The 22,802-nt window shown below is 37.6% G+C and overlaps 1 protein-coding gene across 11 annotated transcripts in view; it reads left to right on the plus strand.

Annotated features, from left to right (window-relative positions):
- LOC126356163 (pericentriolar material 1 protein-like) overlaps window positions 1-22,802 on the plus strand; it is a 382,055-nt gene that overhangs the window by 308,895 nt on the left and 50,358 nt on the right. For 6 of the 11 annotated variants that reach the window (XM_050006913.1, XM_050006917.1, XM_050006915.1 and 3 more), the window contains exon 38: window positions 7,394-7,456. In XM_050006913.1, coding sequence (XP_049862870.1) covers window positions 7,394-7,456 — 63 coding nt within the window. Of the gene's footprint in view, window positions 1-7,393; window positions 7,457-10,781; window positions 10,848-22,802 lie in introns of all 11 variants that reach the window. The other 5 variants (XM_050006912.1, XM_050006916.1, XM_050006920.1 and 2 more) reach the window with 1 other exon arrangement.

Here is a 22,802-nt window from a genome sequence, read left to right on the forward strand (position 1 = left end):
CTCTGGCTTCCTGGAGCTCGGTTGGAACAGCCTGTCTTAGAAGGTCATCCTCTGTGCAAGTTATTGAGCATGAAGGATGTTGAAGCATGTGACTTGTAATTTATTGGTGTTCACAATCAGAATAAACTCCACCCTAATAGAAGTCTCGTGGTTCAAGCTTCTGAATGTAGCATGTTAAGCACTTTACACACCAACCAGCTTTAATTGTGTCTTTAGGTGGTTGATTGCTTATAGCCATCCTTCTACAGAGGTGATATGTCTTCTTCTTCTTCTTCTTCTTCTTCTTCTTTACAGTTCCAGCCATGTTTTCTGTGATCATTCCAAGGCCTTTGATAGTGTATATCATAAAAAGTTGCTAGGGAAACTAAAATTATGTGATATTAAAAATCTTCCCCTTGCATGGGAGGAGTCTCCATTTGGCAGTAGAAAACAGAGAACCACATTAGCAAATGAAATGACAGGCATAACATTTAATTCAGAGTAGGAAAACATTAAATGTGATGTATGCAAGGTACAGTGCTTGTCTGTCCTGCTCCCATTCTTAGCTTGTGTAAATGATTAACCTATGACATTGGAGGATTCTCCAAAAACTGAAGAGTTAAGGATATTGATAGAGGGCCCAAACACACCCATACGAGGCACAGTCGGGAGAATCATGAAACAGACTTGCAATTAATGGGTCCATGGCAAATAATTATTCTCTCAATATTATAAAAACTCATATAATGGAATTACAGACAAATAAAAATTATATCAGGTAGTAGAAGCAGAGATGAATGGACGTACACTGGACGAGTCAAACAATTTGACGACTAAGAGTGTGTGAAGTGTATAGTCGACTTACTTGGTGTACACGGTCGATCTACTTCCCTGGATAACCAGCTTCTAGAATCTCTATAACTTCTTCTCCGAAGAATGGTGCTAGTTACAGGAACCTTAAAGACTCTCTCTACATGTGAAATAATTAGGTACTCAAAGAATACTTTTCAACAACTATCAGTGTATTTGAGCTTCATAAAGAACAAAATTCACTCTTCGCACATAAACATTAGACTTCTTGTAAGTCACTCATATCGTCTCACATTAGAAACAGATTTAAGTACATTTAGCAAAGAGTTGGCTTAACAACCAATAACTCTATTACAAACAAATCGTCAAGTATGTCTTGCCTCCAGTAAGCCCAAGACAAGAGGTGGTTTTTTTTTTAATTTATTTTAAAAGCCTCAGAATCTCAATTGTTCCTGTTATTTATAACAAAGGCCACTTCTACAATTGATACAGAATAACCTAGAAGTTCCATGGTTCTTACTATACTTTCACTAGAACTTCCATGGATCGACCAACAAGTACTTGTCAGTGCCATTTGGCCGCCGCGTCTACCTTCTGCTCACCACTGATTTCACACCTGCTCACACAAATGTGTGATGCGCAGTAGGTAGGATTCTAACATCCCACACTAAAAAAATTTTAAAAAATGTGCAGAATCTTCTCAAAACCCTAAATGTGGTGCCATCTTTGAGGCTCCTGGGCATCCAGATGGATAGTAAACTGAGGCAACACCAGAATGTGGATAAGTTAACCAAAAATCACAGCTCTGGGTTCTTCAACACTAATAAGTGTCTGTCAGTGTGCTGACCTACAGACATGAATGCCAGCATACTTTTAATGAGTTCTCTCCAGTGGCATGATCTTCTGGAGCATTAAGTTAGGTGAAAAAAAGTGTTTATTCTACAAAAATTGGCAATAAGAACAATGGGTAAAGTTGATAACTAAACATCTTGTAGAGGTCTCTTTGGGTACCTATGGTTCTTAAACTTACATGTCAATACATACATAAATGCTATGTTAGCTGAAAAACATGGCTGAGTAGTACAAGAGGAGGAGCAGTGGATTTTTTCTACGTACCTATTTTCCTAGTAACATACTTATACACAGATCAGCCAGAAAATTATGACCACCTTCCTAATAGCCAGTATGTCCACCTTTGGCATGGATAACAATGGCAATACATCATGGCATGAAAGCATTGATGCCTTGTTGGTATCATATCTGCACACACACACAAGTCCCTTAATACTCGTATATTCTGAGGAGGATGGTGATGAGCTCTGATGTCATGTTCAATCGCATCCCAGATGTGTTCGATCAGATTCAGATCTGGTGAGTTAGAGACCCATCATATCAACTGGAATTCGTCACTGTGTTCTCGAACCACTCTATCACACTTCTGACCTTGTGCCATTGCACATTATCTTGTTGAAAAATATCACTGCTGTCAGGAAACATGATCATCAGAATGGCTGTACATGGTCTGCAACCAGTTTGTGATACTCCTTGGCCATCATGGTGCCTTGCATGTGTTCCACTGGCCCCATGGACACCCAAGTGAATGTTCCCCAGAGCACCACCACCTTGTCTTCATCCCGCAGTACAGGTGTTGAGGAGCAGTCACCCTGAAGACAATGGATTCATGCCCTCCTAGCAGCATGATGGAGAAGGTATCAGGATTCATCAGACCATGAAACACTCTGGCACTGCGCCAACATCCAGAGTTGATGGTCATGTGCCAATTTCAATCGTAGTTGCCAATGACATGGTGTTAACATTGGCACATCTTGAGTCATCAGCTGTGGAGGCACATCATTACGGGTTTTAGGGACACTGTGTGCTCAGACACACTTGTACTCTGCCCAGCATTAAAGTCTGATAGTTCCACCACAGTTCACCACCTATCCTGTTTTACCAGTCTGCCCAGCCTGCGACATGCATCATCTGTAATGAAGGGTGGCCACCCAACCCCATTCACCACTTGTTGAAGACCCTCAACATAGAACTACTTGAACACCTGACAAGTCATGCAGTTTCTGAAATGCTCGTGCTGACCTTCTGGGCCATCACAATCTGTGATCTCAGATAGGTCACACGCTTCCCCATTCCACATATGTACCATGTGTATGCCTGATCAGCAATCATTCCTCGCCAAGAACAGGATCAACGACAACTGAAAAGAATCGTTCAGTGTGACAGAAGTGCAACACTTCTGCAAATTGCTGCAGATTTCAATGTTGGACCATCAAAAAGTGTCAGAGTTCAAACCATTCAACAAAATATCATCGATATGGGCTTTTGGAGCTAAAGATCCACTTGTGATGACTGCACAACACAAAGCTTTACACCTCAACTGGGCCCATCAATACTGACATTGGACCATTGATGACTGGAAACATGTTGCCTGGTCAGTCAAGTCTCATTTCCGATTCTATCGAGCAGATGGATGTGTACAGGTATGGAGAAAACATCATGAATCCATGGACACCGCATGCCAGTAGGGGACTGTTCAAGCTGGTGGATGCTCTGTAATGGTGTGGGACTCGTGCAGTTGGATGGGACCCCTGATACGTCTAGCTATGATTCTGACAGGTGACACGTACTTAAGCACCCTGTCTGATCACCTGCATCCATTCGTGTCCATTATAAGTTCTGATGGACTTGTGCAATTCCAGCAGGACAATGCAACACCCCACATGTCAAGAATTGCTACAGAGTGCCTACAGGAACACTCTTCTGAGTTTAAACACTTCCGCTGGCCACCAGATTCCCCAAACATGAACATTATTGAGCATATCAGGGATGCCTTGCTACATGCTCTTCAGAAGAGATCTCCACGTCCTCATACTCTTACAGATTTATGGACAGCCCTGCAGGATTCATGGTGTCAATTCCCTCCAGCACTACTTCAGACATTATTTGAGTCCATGCCACATCGTGTTGCGGCACTTCTGCCTGCTCGCAGGGCCCTACACAATATTAGGCAAGTGTACCAGTTTGTTTGGCTTCTCAAGAATGGGCAGCATGAATGCTGTATGAGTTAGTTTTTTCTTGTCTGTAAATTCATTTCAGTGAAAAGTGGTCTGGTAGTTGACTTCACCACCCTGTGTCATTTACTTGTACCATTTTACTCACCTTTGAATGAGCATGTCAAGAGACTACAACAGTATCACTGACTGTTATTGATTTTTAGCTTACAGTGGTAAGCTTGTATGTTAGACCACACATTGGAGTAGAGATCCAGAAAAGTTGAGTTGAATAGTGAAACAGTAAGGCTTGGCTATACGATATGAGTCATAAACACAAATAGTGAATGTTCTTACATTTATGATGCATATGCACATTGCAGGAGATGACATTTTATTGTTGGTAATGATTTTGTTTGGTTCTAGTATTTTATGTGTGCCTTTACTTTCTCATTATCATTTCTCACATGTCATCTACTTTTATCTTACAAGGGGACAGTGCCTATTTGTCATCATCAATTTCATCTAAATTTATTGTATATGCAGGACTTGGTCAGAAATGAAAGTGACAGAAGTGGGAGGTGTAGATGATCAAGAATCTAGAAAAAATAGCATTTTTGCTGTGGTTTGGGTGAGGCATGGGCTATTTTGTTACTTTCCAGGAAGTGGTTGGCACTGCAGAATGATAACTGATTTGGGGGGGGGGGGGGGGTGTCGTGATCAAATCTCCACCCACAAACTTTTTTTTTATTTTTTTGCTTTTACATTACTTACACTTCAAATAAACCAAAATAATGCTCAGAATATTGTATTTATTAATTTTGTAATGAAAGCTTTTGGTAATGCACTGATGATTATGTTATAGTCAAAATCTATATCTACTGCAATAAATTACAGATTATAAATTGACATCTCTGCCCAAACTCTTTGCCTTTAAATTGACATCTCTGCCAAAACTCTTTGCCTTTAAATATGTCTGCTTGTGTCTGTATATGTATGGATGGATATGTGATGTGTGTGTGTGTGTGTGTGTGTGTGTGTGTGTGTGTGTGTGTGTGTGTGTGTTCCCTCTAAGGTAAGTCTTTCCACTCCCGTTTTTGGAATGACTCCTTACCCTCTCCCTTAAAACCCACATCCTTTCATCTTTCCCTCTCCTTCCCTCTTTCCTGAAGAAGCAACCGGTGGTTGCGAAAGCTAGAAATTTTGTGTGTGTGTTTGTGTGTTATTTTATTGTGCCTGTCTATCGGCGCTTTCCCGCTTGGTAAGTCTTGGAATCTTTGTTTTTAATAGATTATAAATTTAGATTTTCATAAAAGGCTTAAAAAGGAAAAGCAAAGTAAAATTTGGGATTGTAAAATAATTTCCAAGAATGGATTATAAATCCACATACAATAACTTCAAGTATAAAAGTAGATACTATTGTTACTTTACAGTTGACGATCTACCTGTGCTTCGGTGATATACACCATAAAACCACGGGAAGCAGTAATTTTCTCGGCGTCTTGAATACATTATGAGTGCCAAATTTTTATCTGTATGCTTTAATTACAATCCTTTCTTGGAAATTTATTTGCAGTTTCAAATTTTCCTTTGACTTTCCTTTCCATGCCTTTTATTAAAATTAATGAATATTAATCTGGAAAAATATTGATAAATACTAATATATTAATAAATTAATTAATATTAATAAAAACTATATGTTGAACATTATTAAGGTTTATTTGCAGTGTAAGTAACATAAAAATAGGAAATAAAAATTATTTCTGCATAAGAACTCGACCCTACAATCCTCGAATTACCATCCTGTACTCTTTGTGCTGCACCAGCCACTGCGTGTAATGTACGATAGGTTAATGCCTCATCTCCACTTTTGTCGAAAATGTAATTTTTCTCCCCTAAATGCTGGGCCATCTGTAACTCCCTCTTCTGTCACTTTCATTTTTGGCCACGCCATGCATATTCCAGTAATTCTGATGAAATCAGTGATGATAAGGAGGTATGGTCCTCTTGCTACAATGTCTGATTTTAAGAAACTTACAAAAGTTTTCTTCATTGTTAACCACAATTTTAGATTTGGCTCCATATTGGTGCAGACTTTAATGATTGGCCACCACAGTTGCAAGATATGAATGTTATTTGAGGGCCTATTATTTACGAAACAGTGGCTCAGATGAGACATTGAGTAATTGATTGGCAATTGCTTGTTTAATGAATAATGAAAATCAGCTGTTTTAACTTTGAAATATTTCTTATTTGTCAGTATTGCAGCTAGAGAATTCCAGTACATTGTGAGGGACAAATAGTTAACTGATGGAACTCTACTGTCTATTTATACGTACTTTTATTGACCAAATCACTTTATATTCTACCAAAAGTCTGCAGGATACACTGGTCACAAAGACAACTTGACACTGACAAGTGTGGACTATTACACACAGTACAATCTGGATGTGCACTCTGCATTGTAATAAAATGTTCTTGGATGTTTAACTACACAAGATATTACATTGATTCATACTGAAGGGGAAGTAATTAACTTTTAAAATGCTTGTTTGACACCACAAAAAGCATCAAGCCACAGTCACTAAAACAATGAAATTTTTAAAAGATTACATAACTGGTTTCGATGCACTGACTTGTCATTTTCAAATATAATCACAACTTGGAAAACTGCAGTAATAATTGCAACCACACTTCTTTCAAATATCACAAAAAATACACCAAAAGCAGTAAACTGTAGCAAAGGCAGCAGAAAATGGTCACAAGATGTCACGACAGTTTTTAGTTGATCAGTCATTTCACACTTTAATGCAATGTAGACAAAAACTGCATTGGCATGAAAGATATTATATACTCTTGCATTATGTCCTGCAGTGATACAACGATCACTTTGCAAACAAAGGCTTAGAGTCATAATCTTATAATGTGCAGCAAGCCCAAAACTAGAACACAGTATGCAATAAAGCTGGAACACGGCACAATTGCATGCATGCTGTGTTCTTGTATTGGCTAGGTGTATGTTATAAGATTATGACTGTGAGCCTTTGTTTGCAAAGTGATCGTTGTATCACTGCAGGACGCAATGCAAGAGTATATAATATCTTTCATCCCGATGCAGTTTTTGTCTTCACTGCATTTAGGTGTGAAATGGCTGATCAAAAATTGTCATGACATCTTGTTACCATTTTCTGCTGCCTTTGCTACAGTTTACTGCTTTTGGTGTATTTTTTGTGTTATTTGAAAGAAGTGTGGTTGCAATTATTAATGCAGTTTTCCAGGTTGTGATTACAATGAAACTAGTTATGTAACCTTTTAAAAATTTCATTGTTTTAGTGACTGTGGCTTGACAACCATTTATGGTGTCAAATAAACATCTTAAATTCCATTCAGACACACTCCTTGATGACAAAAATTAATTTTTAATATTTACATTTTGTTTAGTTGTTTATGCTGTCAAGAAAGGTTTAAACATTTTTAGACATACAGAATAACAGTTAAATTTCACTTTTGTATTGTTTTTACAGTAATCAGATATAATTATTGGCTCACTGTAATGACATTATCATCCTATTTCCTTTTTGTTGGTTTGTTTTCCCCAGGAACCAACTGAACCTGTGACCACAGAAAATATTGCAGAGACTTTTACCTTGGCAAACAAGCAGGTATGTTCCTGATAGACTAATATCTTTGGCTACACTATCCAGTACTAGAACATACTTAATGTATAGTCATTTACTATCAACAGATGAAGTTAATGAAAAATGTGTTGTTAGAAAGGGGCACCTGAATGCATTGTAAGTTACATGTTTCAAAACTGTAAATTCATTCCAGTGAACTGTAATCTGACATTTGACTTCTCCGCTATTGTGTGTGACTTCTCCACTATTGTGTGATTAAAATACTTTGCAACCTTTAATAGTTCTCATGGAGTGACTGGAGAGGACATTTTTACCAACATGCACTGAGCACATCATGTCTTCTTTCAGTGTGCGGTCATTAACCAGCCATCAAAAAGAAATTTTTATTAGTAATAAACAAATTAAAATAGAAAAGAAGACACGTATGTCAACTAATATTTTATAAATACTCATGATTATAGAATAAGCAGTATGACTCCAATGAAAGAATTATTTCTGCCCTCTTTCTTGAACCTGGAACTGGAGCTGACTAAAATGACCATCTGTTTGAACCATTCTTCCAGAATTCCTCCATGAATCAGGAATCAATGTTTCCGAAACTGTTTCCTTGGTATGACACAACTTGAGACAAGTCCTGTGGGTTAATAGCTTCTTTTGTCAACATTTACACCTTACTGACATTTATTGCCATGTTGCTTTCCACCTTGGCCTTAAAGTTCAATCAATTTGAATTACATAGGATGCTGATTATGTTATGCCTTTTCAGCATAGTCAGGTTTTCAACCAGGTTCTGTGGGATTTTTAATTTGTCTCATCTAGCCACACAACGCCTCTAAATGACAAAACCACACAATGTCTCTGAATGAAATGCTCTTCATGGCATGCAGACACTGGCATCTCCAGGCCAATTTGTCAGTTCTCTCTGTGATAAACATTGGAGGTGAAAAATGTTTGTGATGGAAGCCAAGCTCATGTAGGCAGTTTCAAGGAAGCAACCTACACCCATTAAATAACTTCTTCTTTCAGGCTGAACAGGAGTTAGTTTAAAGTAGGATATCCCCTGTGTTGATAATGTGGTAACAGTGCACAAATCTACATATCGCAAGCTGCTTCAATTAGTTGATCTTGGTTACGCTTCTATTGTAACTACCTTTCTTGCATTGTTTCCAGGGAATAATGACCTGTTGTTACTTCATCATTTTCACGTACCTTCCCCTTTCCAATTTTCAGTGTTGTAGGTCTATGAATGTTAAGTACACCTTGTTCTTTCAAACTCACTTAAAAGATGTAAAATTGCATCCTCACTATTGCACACCAATTTGAGGTACTCTCTCACAAGCGCAAAAATTCACAGCCTTATTCACAGAATGGAATTCTCCTTGTAACCCTAGGTACTTTTGAAGCCAGGGAATGTGTTCTTGGTTCTTTTAAGGTGAACTGTGGGTTGAGACATGTAACACTGTTACTAAAACATCACTAATACAACTAAAAACTTTCACCATAAACACAGAACATTCCAACAATTCAAAACATTACTCTTAACAATGAGAAGTGACGATTATAGAGGCAATAAATGCCCAGAACTTCATGCTATTGATTACTGACAGTATTTCAACAGAAGTTGGCTATCTGTTGGTTACCCTCCCACTAGAACGAACCAACAGAAGTTGCAAGTTGATTTAAGTGCACAATAAGTGTCATGTGCTTGTTCCATCACACCTCTTTCCATAGCCACATCAAGAGAGTATGTGAATGTCTTTGATCAGTCGTGCACATTGTTGTACTTTTATTAGGGTTACATGTCAGTCACTGCAGCCAGTACTAATCTTGTGCATATCTTCTTGCATTTTACAACAGTTCTGTCATGTGACCAGGGCTATGTAAATAAAACGCACCATATGTGATCAATCGTACCCATCTATTGATTGTACCTGTCTAGACACTTACATACATAATGAGCAGCAGTTTTCCTATTACATTTCCCAGTGATTATTGATGTGGCTCTACACATGGAACTGCATAGCAAATTCCACTTAACAAGAAATTCTCATTTCAGTCACATAACTAAGCTAATGTCTTTTTAGGTAAAAATCAGGGACAATATCAAAAATGAAAAAGGCTAGCATTCATCTCACTGCAATTATCTGCTGAATTGTGAATTAAAAAATATTGTCTCGTCCTTCACTATCCATACACACAGTTCCAAGAGACATAATTATTTTTCAGACATTGTGTGTTTTTTAATATAATTTGACAAAAAATAAAAAAATCATCATAGTGTCATCTACAGTTGCTTAAAGATAATGCTTTTGATGATAAATTAAAGAGAGGGTCTAAGACGTTGAGGAAAGGAGTAAGGACCAGGCCTTGGCCGAATGTTACGAATCATAAACATAGACTTGTTAGAAGTTGCTATCATCTTCAATTAATGTATTCTCTCATTGCCTCTATCTTTGTATTTATTCATGTTAGTGAAAGTGCTTATTTACATTGTGCGTATACGTGTTTCAAGGCATGAAATTTTATTGTTGTTGATAATTTTAGTTGGTGCTAGTATTTTATTGGTGCCTTTAACTTTGCATTTCCACCTCTTGCCTGCAACATTTACTTTTCTCTCAGATCATCTGAGTTTATAGAGTTACAAAATTTTTCTTCATTGCTATCAGTCAGTTTTTGGCTTTGGATTCCTGTCTTTTGTTATGCATTTGTTGTCATCATTTTCTTTTTTTTTCTTTTCTTTTTTTTAAAAAAAAAAAAAAAGGACGCCACAGCTGCAAATCAGAAATGGTCTTTCATTAGTGTTGAATATCTGTAAAAGTGAGTTGTCACTGCATTAAGTATGCAGCTATCCTGTAACTTGTCTAGCTATTCACACAAATTTGCCTGACTCCTCTTTACTGTGTGCAAAATCTCCAGATTATAACGATGTACTTCCTTAGTATGATTTGCAGGATGACTGTGCATAGTTGTAATGAAATGATCTTGAATGTATAGTTGCACCAGATGTTTATTTATTGATCCATACTGATGCAAGACTACATGGATACATGCATACATAGATACACCTTCTGTCTCTTCTCAGTAGTGACTGAGCTAATGCGATCATCATGTATACAACTCACATAGTTGTGATAGAAAAAGAGAACATGTTAACTTCCAATTTTTACTTTTGATATGGACTTCTTCATACTTCAAAGGAATATTTACAGTTTTTGTAAACACATAGATTAATAGTGAAACTTTATAATATCTACATTATTGGCTCACTGTAATATCATTACCATCAAATGTCATTTAGTTGTTTTCTCTCTCTCTCTCTCTCTCTCTCTCTCTCTCTCTCTCTCTCCAGGAACCAGCTGAACCTGCCTCCACCACTGAAAATATTACAGAGACTTCTTCCACAGTGAACAGTCAGGTATGTGTCAGACAATGTACAAATTTAATACTTTGTCACACCAGATAGACAAAAATCTTCATCAACAGCATCGAGCACTTAAGTAATAGACATTTACTATGATATACCCTTCTTTGAATTGTCATGTCAAAATGCTAAATATATGCCTGATGTAGGACTTGTAGCACAATAAAAATACGGAGCTTTTGATTTAGTTGTGCATACAGGTGCACTTACCTTAGGGTCCCCTCACAATTACTGCTGCAAATACTACTTTAATGTCAATCTTCCTGTTCTTTCAAGTGATCTGTTCTTTTTGAATACCAGTGACATGCATGATAATTATTACCAACCTACAGACATTGCCGTTCTAGTTATTTACATACATAATGATCAGCAGTGTTCCTATAACACTTACTGTTACTTTCATTGCTGATAATGTTGTACACTCAACAAGAAATTCTCATTCTAGTCACATAACAAAACATATTGTATAGTCGCGTGGATTTTTTTAAAGCAACAGTTCAGTACAATCTGGAAAGTAAACTGCTGTTATTTGCTGCTGGATTAAAAAATATGGTACCTTCCCCTGCTATCACTGTACAGAGTTCTGAGTTCCATAATTATTTCCCAGAAGTTTTCTTGAAAAAGCCTTTGAGACCAAGCACAATGTTTATGAAACAGAAAACTAATTTCAGACTGCCAGCACAGTTGTATACACAGAGAAAAAAACTGTGTAAAATGGTAAAATTAATCATGGTGTTAACTGAAGTTGCCATGCAAGGAACAGGGTAATGTTTCTGATGTCACATTAGAGAAGAGTTTCAACTGAAATTGAGTAGTGGTATGTAGCAATAAGCTGTGCCTAACTGATAAAAATCATAAATATAAAAGAATTTTTAAGTTGTCACTATTTTCAATTAATGGATTAGTGCAAAATCACTGTCTTCATACTAACATTTGTGAATTTCCTCTCGTATGTAACATATATGCCATGGCAAGAGATGAAGTTTTATTAATGTTATAAGTTTTGCTTGGCCTTAGTCCATCACCTGTACATTTCCTTTTGCAGTCCTATTATTTATCTGCATTAGCTACAGTAGAACTTGTAAATAATGAACATATATGTGTGAAATAAACATGTTTGCTTTTTTGAAGTGTCTGCTGTTCGAACAAGGATAAAAACACAGTGTACAACACATTATTTACATTTTCTTTGCATGGAGCCATCGTAATGATGGCTTTTGCAAACGTCAGACTTAATACTATGGTTATATTTATAAAATACGCTCTATTCTGTAGCTGTTGCTTCTTATGTCTATTTTTTACATTTATCAAATTACAACTGATATGCCAATGCCTCATGTTACAATCACTATCTTAAAATTCATTGAAAGAATATAAACATTTTTCTATTAGAAAAGATTTTAATTTTGGTTTAAAAACATTTTCCGTATATGTTCTTAGAGAGTTTGTTAGCTTGTTATACCAAATCAAACCACTGCTATATGGACTTCTATCAGTCATTTTTAACCTTGTTCTGTTATAGAAATAGTTACAATTTGTTCTAGTGTTGTGATCGTGTACATCACTGCCTTTGATAGCTTCTGTTGGTTGACTTATAAAAAATACAACTATTTTGAAAATGTAAAGAGAATATATTGTGGGATATTCATGCTGCACAAACACTTCACAACATGAATCTCTATGTCCCATCCCATGTATAAGTCTTATTGCTCTTTTCTGTAGTAGTAGTATTCTTTTTAAATGAACATCAGCTGTACTGCCCCATAGTTCAATTCCGTAATTGAGAAAGGGATAAAGTGTTCCGTAATATACTAATTTCAGTGCTTGGCTAGGAACTATCTTTGCGAGCTGGCTGAGGAGATATATGGCACTACTGACTTTTCGCATACAAAATTAATATTGTATGTCTATCGCAAATTTTCATCAACATATACGCCCAGGAATGTACAGTTACCATTTTCTGTCGCAGAGATATTACACACACTATTCACATTGTTGTGATGTGAACTGCTTGTTTTAAATGTCAGTAGTTGAGATTTGGTGACATTCACCTTGAGTCCCTGATCATTGAAGTATTTTGTTACTTCCGTTACACCACTAGTAGCAAGAGATTCTAGCTCTTTAGATTCAGTCCCATAGAATAAGACTGACGTGTCATCTGCATAGCTTACAACATGGGAGTTAATGGGTTGTGCAATGTCGTTAATATATATAAAGAAGAGAAAGGGTACAAGGATTGAGTCCTGTGGTACACCTTGTAATACAGGTTCACTGGTGGACTAGGAGTTCATGATTTGTATGACAATTTAGTGCTTTGTTTACAGTTCAACAGGTACGTGGTTAAAAGATTCAAGGCTTGATCCCCAATACTATAAGATTTTAGCTTTTTAAGAAGTACCCTATGGTTTACCGTATCAAATGCTCTTGTCAGGTCCAAAAATATACCTGCAGTCAGCATCTTTTGGTCCAACAGACAGTAAACTTCATGGATGAACTGTGCAACTGCTGTGGTTGTACTTAGAGCTCTTTTCTGAAGCCGTGCTGTGAATTTACAAGCAGTCTATGTTTTGTGAAAAAGGCACTTAGCTGAGAAAGGATAATGCTTTCGAATATCTTGCTAAAAGTGGAAATTGATGATATTGGTATATAGTTGGAGATTTCTTCCTTACTTCCCTTTTTATACACTGGTTTCAGTACACTCATTTTTAGAACCGTTGGATACATGTTTTCTCTAATGCTACAATTAATCAGGTGAGTAAGAGGTTTAGAAATTTCTTTTAAGCGTGCTTTAGTAATAGCACTGGATATGCCATCCCATCCCGATGAAAATTTTTTCTTTGATATGGATATTGCCCTGCAAACCTCCTGCTCATTCACTTCCACAAATTCAAATTCGGTATATTGGGGGAGATGGCACAGAACCTCTATCTGTGAATCTGTAATATATGTTCATTGTTCACCAGAAATGTAGTAGTTATTGAAAATATTACATATAGTATCTGGGTTTTTTATAATGTTACCATCATGTCGTATGCTGAGTGGTTCTTTGTTCATGTTGTTGGGACCTTTTCGGTATTTGTCAATCAGCTTCCAAGATGCTTTGCTTATGTTGTCAGACTGTTCTATTGTTTTGCTGTTAATCTGCTTCCTTAGATTGACAATTTCAGTTTCAAAAAATTTGCTTGGCCCTATCGTATTTTTCCTTGAAAACCTTCATAGTAGTAGCTTTATAAAGCTTGTTTAGATCATGTACTTGCTGCCTGAGCCTAATAAGATTTGTTGGGAGTTTTAGTCTAGGATTACTTCCATTTTGACAGTGTTTAACTACCTTCTGGATTTCTCTGACTGGACAACTATATTCATAATGATGCAATAGGGTTGAGTAGAATTCATTCCATTTCTCATCCGACTCTTTTACCTGGTACATACATACAATGCACTGTAGATAGAGAAGGACTCTTTTGTATATTGTATGAGTAAACTAGTGAAAATGTATCTTTATTTAAGTACAGTACTATGTTAACAAACCCCCATATGCTAGTATAAAACAGCATTAAAATTTCTTTCATGCATCTGGAAGGTTAGTTTAACCTTGAATCAGAGAGTCATTTATAATTGTCTTATCGATGTGTATTTAACTGCTAATGTTAAACTGAGTCCATGTTCACCACTTTTCATTAAAAAGCAGTGTTTCAATTTTTTTTTTTATTTCTTCAACTGCTAGTTACTTCGAAGTGGAGTAAAGTCTGGTTCAGTTACATCATCTTCATCCTGTTGTCCATTCTTGACATTGTCACCACACCCTTCTTGGTAGATCTTTTGTATGAGTTCAGTTACACTAAAAGATGTGCCTTCTGTGAACAGTGCATCATTGAGGTTGTCATATCTCTCAGATCCATCAAATTCCACACTGAATTTATAAGGAGCGTCAGACTCGCCGCTATGTGATATTAATCCCCCACTATAGTTCCAAAACTGTCAAATTACTGTTATAATAAATTCATTACTACCTTCATTAAAAATAAAGACAGCAGTCAAAATACAATTACCAATGGTGTCATATGTATGTCAGTCATTTCAACAATATGTACATCACTTGATAATGGCAATTTAGCTGAAAGAGATTTCTAGTGAAATTGAAAGAAGTAAAAGTATCATACAGTAGTGGATGTAGACATTCCTTATAAATATGTCACTTGCTTATACCTTGTTGCAGCCCCTATGGAACATAAAATTACTATCAAAGTCTGAAGTTCACGCTCATATTCCTTGAGATTGTTTTCTTGGATGGTATTGTGAATTGCTAAAGCATGGTCATTGAAAATGAACCATGTCTCCTTGAAGCGGTTGTATTAGATGTTACACATTTTGAGACTGAAAATATCCACAGAATTGCTTTCAATACACTGATAGGTTTTCAGAGTTCATATCCAGATTCAACATTATCCATTTTAGATAAAATATATCTCAACACTTTTTGCCTGTAAAACGTTTTGAATTCTGAATAATACACTGATCCAACAGTTGGAAATGATAACTTACTTGAATTTGGGAGTAAAAAGATTATTTTTACATTTTTAGTGCTGCATTGCAGTGGGAATTGGCATTATCCATGAACAAAATCACTTTCTGCCTTTGTCTTTCCAATTGTTCTATCAAGTGCCAGCAACCATTCAGTCATTATTGCTGTCATCATCCAAGATCCTTTATTAGCAAACCATTCCACATTTAGTTCATTTAGTTTACTCAAGTCAATGCCTGCAAAACATCTAGGCTTCACAGCCTTAGAAATAATTAAAGGCTTTTGCAATTCACATATCATATTAACACACAATAGAACAATGTGTTCATTCTTTTGAAATTTTTCCTCCTGAACAGTCTTCACCTTTCAAGTCCATTGTTACACTGGGAAGAGTTGTGAAGAAAAGACCAGTCTCATCATGATTCTTTCTTCATAATCCTCACAAATTCCCATTACTCTTTTTTGTCAATCTGACATGATATTTTAAAAACAAAGATTCCAAGACTTACCAAGCGGGAAAGCGCCGGCAGACAGGCACATGAACAAAACACACAAACACACACACAGAATTACGAGCTTTCGCAACTGGCAGTTGCTTCGTCAGGAAAGAGGGAAGGAGAGGGAAAAATGAAAGGATGTGGGTTTTAAGGGAGAGGGTAAGGAGTCATTCCAATCCCGGGAGCGGAAAGACTTCCCTTAGGGGAAAAAAAGGACAGGTGTACACTCGCGCACACACACACACACACACACACACACACACACACACATATCCATTCGCACATACACAGACACAAGCAGACATATATGTCTGCTTGTGTCTGTGTATGTGCGAATGGATGTGTGTGTGTGTGTGTGTGTGTGTGTGTGTGTGTGTGTGTGTGTGTGTGTGTGTGTGTGTGTGCGCGCGAGTGTACACCTGTCCTTTTTTTCCCCTAAAGGAAGTCTTTCCGCTCCCGGGATTGGAATGACTCCTTACCCTCTCCCTTAAAACCCACACCCTTTCATTTTTCCCTCTCCTTCCTTCCTTCCTGACGAAGCAACTGCCAGTTGCGAAAGCTTGTAATTCTGTGTGTGTGTTTGTGTGTTTTGTTCATGTGCCTGTCTGCCGGCGCTTTCCCGCTTGGTAAGTCTTGGAATCTTTATTTTTAATATATATATATATATATATATATATATATATATATATATATATATATATATATAAAACAGAAAGAAACTTCCACATGGGAAAAATATATTAAAAACAAAGATTCCAAGACTTACCAAGCGGGAAAGCGCCGGCAGACAGGCACATGAACAAAACACACAAACACACACACACAGAATTACGAGCTTTCGCAACTGGCAGTTGCTTCGTCAGGAAAGAGGGAAGGAGAGGGAAAAATGAAAGGATGTGGGTTTTAAGGGAGAGGGTAAGGAGTCATTCCAATCCCGGGAGCGGAAAGACTTCCCTTAGGGGAAAAAAAGGACAGGTGTACACTCGCACACACACACACATATCCATCCGCACATACACAGACACAAGCAGACATATTTCATATATGTCTGCTTGTGTCTGTGTATGTGCGGATGGATATGTGTGTGTGTGTGCGAGTGTACACCTGTCCTTTTTTTCCCCTAAGGGAAGTCTTTCCGCTCCCGGGATTGGAATGACTCCTTACCCTCTCCCTTAAAACCCACATCCTTTCATTTTTCCCTCTCCTTCCCTCTTTCCTGACGAAGCAACTGCCAGTTGCGAAAGCTCGTAATTCTGTGTGTGTGTTTGTGTGTTTTGTTCATGTGCCTGTCTGCCGGCGCTTTCCCGCTTGGTAAGTCTTGGAATCTTTATTTTTAATATATATATATATATATATATATATATATATATATATATATATATATATATATATATATATATATATATATATAAAACAGAAAGAAACTTCCACATGGGAAAAATATATTAAAAACAAAGATTCCAAGACTTACCAAGCGGGAAAGCGCCGGCAGACAGGCACATGAACAAAACACACAAACACACACACACAGAATTACGAGCTTTCGCAACTGGCAGTTGCTTCGTCAGGAAAGAGGGAAGGAGAGGGAAAAATGAAAGGATGTGGGTTTTAAGGGAGAGGGTAAGGAGTCATTCCAATCCCGGGAGCGGAAAGACTTCCCTTAGGGGAAAAAAAGGACAGGTGTACACTCGCACACACACACACATATCCATCCGCACATACACAGACACAAGCAGACATATTTCATATATGTCTGCTTGTGTCTGTGTATGTGCGGATGGATATGTGTGTGTGTGTGCGAGTGTACACCTGTCCTTTTTTTCCCCTAAGGGAAGTCTTTCCGCTCCCGGGATTGGAATGACTCCTTACCCTCTCCCTTAAAACCCACATCCTTTCATTTTTCCCTCTCCTTCCCTCTTTCCTGACGAAGCAACTGCCAGTTGCGAAAGCTCGTAATTCTGTGTGTGTGTTTGTGTGTTTTGTTCATGTGCCTGTCTGCCGGCGCTTTCCCGCTTGGTAAGTCTTGGAATCTTTGTTTTTAATATATTTTTCCCATGTGGAAGTTTCTTTCTATTTTATTGACATGATATTTTTGTTCATTGGGCTGGATTCACAACACACAGTTGGAAAAGAGAGGTTGTGTCTACTCCTAAATTTGTCGAGCCAACCTACAGATACTTAAAAATCATGAAGTTGTAACTCCTTGCTGATTGCAAGTGCTTTCTTGTGGATCATAGGTCCACTAACTGGCAAGTTATTGCTGCGAGCATAGTGGAGCCATTCAAAAGTGAAATTGTCAACATGGGAAAAGCACATTTACTGATAAGTTTATATTTCCAGTCCATGGTTTCCGAATGTCGTTTCTGTTTCATTTTATGTCTTTCATCTGTGTTTTTGCAGCACCAAATCTCATGGCCATATCTCTAACACTAAGCTTTTTGTTTTCGTACTTGCTGATGATTTTGACCTTTTCATTCAGCACTAACCATTTTCATTTTCCTGGCATCTTAGCACTACAGTACATAAGCTCTTTCCCTTGAAGACACAAACAGTAATGTTGCAGCTGAAACCGAAGCCTAACCAAATATCAAATAATTGGCTCCTCTTCTTATTTTGGCTGAAAGCGTAACCAAAACTGGAACTTATGTATTTAAGTCAAAAGTTCGCTAAATTTACATTATACCCCAAACCCCTAGTTTTTCCTGACTCTGCAACAGATCATATATTTATGATAAAATAAAAGTTTTCGATTTATTAATAAATAAATTTTTAAGTCTTTTGTTGCCTATCACAATCAGCTAGTGTTATCAACTACTTTTTCATGCTAACAGGTTGAAAGCTACATGCATGTTCTGTAATATATTTTATAATTTTTATTGTTTATATTTGTTAGTTTCCTATAACAATATGCTTTCCATAATTCAGAAGTCATTAATTAAACCACTGAGATCTTGCATTTGTCAATTTTGTACTATTGGCCTGAAAATAACAATATGGTCATATCTTCAAGACAAAGGAAATTGAATTAACTGACAAAACAAAACTGTTTCCAAAAAAATTAAAAACTAACAATTATTTATAGACAGAAATAACATCAGAAATACTTTAAATGTTTTAGCTAATTTAGCAATTCTACTAATTATCATTAAAAAAAACTTATATTGTAAGCTAAGAAAAGATGTGTTTCCACATTTTAACCAAGCAAAATATTTTGACGATCTGCATAAATTTGTCAAGAGGGACTGAACAGCTGTTCACTAGGAACACTAGTAGACGGAGCAGAAAGGTATAGAAAGATACTTCAAGACTGCTTTTCTTAGAGTGTGAAAAGGTACTAGAGTTCCAGTATGAGTATGTGTCAACCTTTTGTTGGAATAGTGGTTCCGATCTGCTTGAACACTAAAGTTTTATCCTGCAGTACCATTGTGTCTTTGTCTGACTGCACCTCATCAGAGACATGGTAGTATGAATTCCTTAAATTTTCTCCTTTCTGCTGAATACTGTGGTTTGTTGCCTCTGTGTACTAATACACTATTGTTGTGCCCCTTCAAGAATCCAATTATTGCAGAAATTGCAATTTTCACTTTGTTGGAAGTAGGATATTTAGATTTAAACTTGGAGTGAGCAGTGTTGCAGCAATCAGTGAAGGATGTTCTTTAACATAGGAGAATTCCTTATTTAAAGATTCACTCAGTGTTTGTGGTATTTGCCACTGTCTCACTTCATTTTCACATTGAACTTGCATCTTGCACTTCAACAAAGATGACAGGGGTATTATTACAGCAACACATGCATCACTGAGACATAATTCCAATGTGGCCTCGTAGAAATATTTCAAGGCGTCTGTGAAAAGTTTCATAAATTTTACTGAAAACGGGAAAGGGTGGTAATTCCTCCAAGTTCACCACTATACAATTTTACTGCCCTTTTTTGTTCCAGAAGTTTCTGCAACACCAAGTATGTGCTGTTCCATCTCACATCAACATCTTTTCTCAAAAATAATATTTTGGCACTCCACACTGAGTCTTGACAATTTGTTAGTTATCTTGAAGCTTGCTCACTGTGGTGGAAGTGGCACATGATATTCCTGCACTTTTTTATTGTGGCTGTGGTTTGTTCATTTGAGAACAAGGAATGTTTTATCACCAATTTCAGTGTAAGTGAGACACAACCTATAGGTAGAGGTCTGAGCGGATGCCGATATCTGCGGATATCCGCGGTATTTGTTACTTGGTGGATAAAATCGCGACCGGCGTGGGTATCCGCGGGTCATCTGCAGATAATGAGCAAGGCATCTGCCCAGTACGTATGTTGCAATGTTAGTTGAAAACTTCAAGTCTGTTGACATTCTTGGAATCTTGCAGGGCCCGGGTAGAGCGGATGTCTGTTGTCCTCAGCCCCTGGCTACGACCGATGTAGCTGTACCCAAGAGACCTGCACCTAATCCGTTTCCGCAACCGTGTCTTTTGTGTGGCCTCTGAAGTGCTCTCTGGGTGACAAACCTGCCCACTGTCTACCAGACAGGTGCCCGTTGCAATTTTCCGCTACCTTCAGTTAGCGCTTTGTAGTGACCGAGTGACAACGTGCATCTTAGCAAATATCAGTGAGACTTCTTTCTTCAAATGAACGCCATATCGATGGATACATTTTCGTGTAAGGTGAAAAAAGGTGCTTTTACATTAGTGAAGGAAAACAAATTGAAATCGCCAATTTGTAAAAAATTCGGATATGTATTTGATGGCAACGGAAAGATTAAAGATATAGTGGCTTGTTTTACATGTTAAAAATGTATACTCCTACACTGGACACAAAAGTGGAACCTCAAATTTGCTAAAACATTCGTGTGAGGCTCGACAAAGTAGCATAATTACTTATTTAAATACCAAGAGAGACGTGAAAGTTACTGAAGTTCTGCCAAATTTGAAGACAGCCGTGACAGAAAACTTATCAATCTTGTCAGCAAAGACATTTTACCATTAAAAGTTGCATGTGGATCTGGGTTTCTCGAGACAGCACAGTTTCTTATTGATGTGGGGGCCAAGTACGGTGCAGTGAGTGCTATGGAACTGCTACCTCATCCAACCACTCCTAGTTTCTATAACCACTGATTTTGTTGTCAATCTTCGGAAGACGAGTTATTTCTTCCAGACAGCGTCAATTATTGTTGGTATTTTAACTTTTTCACAAGTGCACCAACGTTTTGCAGTGTAGGCCTAATACTGTAAATATTTTCACCTGGAAATGACGAGGACCGAACGCGTAAGCTATAATATAATCATCAGCTGACATGAATGGCTTCAAAATTTGACACATACAGGCAGTGAGTATGAAAAAAAATGTTGGTAAATGATGCAATGTGCTAGTAACAGTTTAAAACCATCGTCATTTTCAGCTGCCTTGGCACAAGAGCAGCGAAATATAATTTTTTCTATATAAGTATTTTCATCATTTAATACTATTACATTGAATTTAATTTTTTTAAATAGCGTTTCCAATCTCACGAGATCCGAGGCGCTACTGTGTGTGCTCCGGAGCGCCAATGCTTTACTGTTTGGAATGCTCTGCTTTAGAGTAGGTATAGAGCATTTCCTGTGATTTAAGAAGTCAAAAGTAGTTAAGTTGTCGCAGAAATGGCACCCTAACAATAACTACATCATTACATACCATAATTCTAAATACTGCTGTCTATTACTATTAATTACTCATTCAAAACTTAAATAAATGTGGATGCGGATTAGGACCTTGCGGATGCGGATTGCACTTTTCTTATCCACGCAGACCTCTACCTATAGGCATATTGGCCACACACTGCACAAATCATATTTGGTGCAGTGTCACGTAATTTCAGAAAAGTCTTGCAGCTTATGCTCCATTCATTAACCATCTCTGTTAACTTTTGTTTGATATATTGACTAGTATGATCTTGTTCTAACGCAGTTGCACCCAATATATCTTCCGAATGTTGGTGCTCAATGATGACATGCCCTGTATAAAGCTGAGGAGTGAGAACATTTTGCTTGCATTGTGGGTCCATATGTTGGTGGCACTTAACCTCTTGCATTTCACAATCAGATTCTTAACGTTGACTTTTACTTTGTCATAGGTCTGCAAGATCAACGTGATTCTAAAGAATTTTTCAGTGTGAGTCGATATTTGTGAACAGCTTGTGGATGAAACTTCCTGGGAGATTAAAACTGTGTGCCGGACCAAGACTCAAACTCAGGATCTTTGCCTTTTACGGGCAAGTGCTCTACCAACTGAGCTACCCAAGCATGACTCATGCCCCATCCTTACAGCTTTACTTCCGCCAGTACCTCGTCTCCTACCTTCCAAACTTCACAGAAGCTCTCTTGCGAACCTTGTAGGACTAGACTCCTGGAAGAAAAGATATTGCGGAGGCATGGCTTAGCCACAGCCTGAGGGATGTTTCCAGAATGAGATTTTCACTCTACAGTAGAGTGTGTGCTGATATGAAACTTCCTGGTGGATTAAACCTGTGTGCCATACTGTGACTTGAACTCAGGACTTCGTCTTTCTTCAAGGAGTGCTAGTTCTGCAAGGTTCGCAGGAGAGCTTCTGTGAAGGATGTAAGATAGGAGACGAGGTACTGGCGGAAGTAAAGCTGTAAGGATGGGGTGTGAGTCATGCTTGGGTAGCTCAGTTGGTAGAGCACTTGCTAGTGAAAGGCAAAGGTCGTGAGTTCGAGTCTCGGTCCTGCACACAGTTTTAATCTGCCAGGAAGTTTCATATCAGCGCACATTCCACTGCAGAGTGAAAATCTCACTCTGGAAGCCTGCGAATGAGTAAAATTGAACTGACAACACAGCAGCATACCAGCAATTATTAAATGCATAATAGATGTCTTTTCTTTTTATAATTTCATGGTTTTCTCACCAGTGTGCAGATTTAGTGGTGAAACTTGAAATGGTC

This window comes from Schistocerca gregaria, chromosome 3 (assembly GCF_023897955.1).
Source record: "Schistocerca gregaria isolate iqSchGreg1 chromosome 3, iqSchGreg1.2, whole genome shotgun sequence".
In the NCBI taxonomy this organism is placed as follows: Eukaryota; Metazoa; Arthropoda; class Insecta; order Orthoptera; family Acrididae; genus Schistocerca; species Schistocerca gregaria.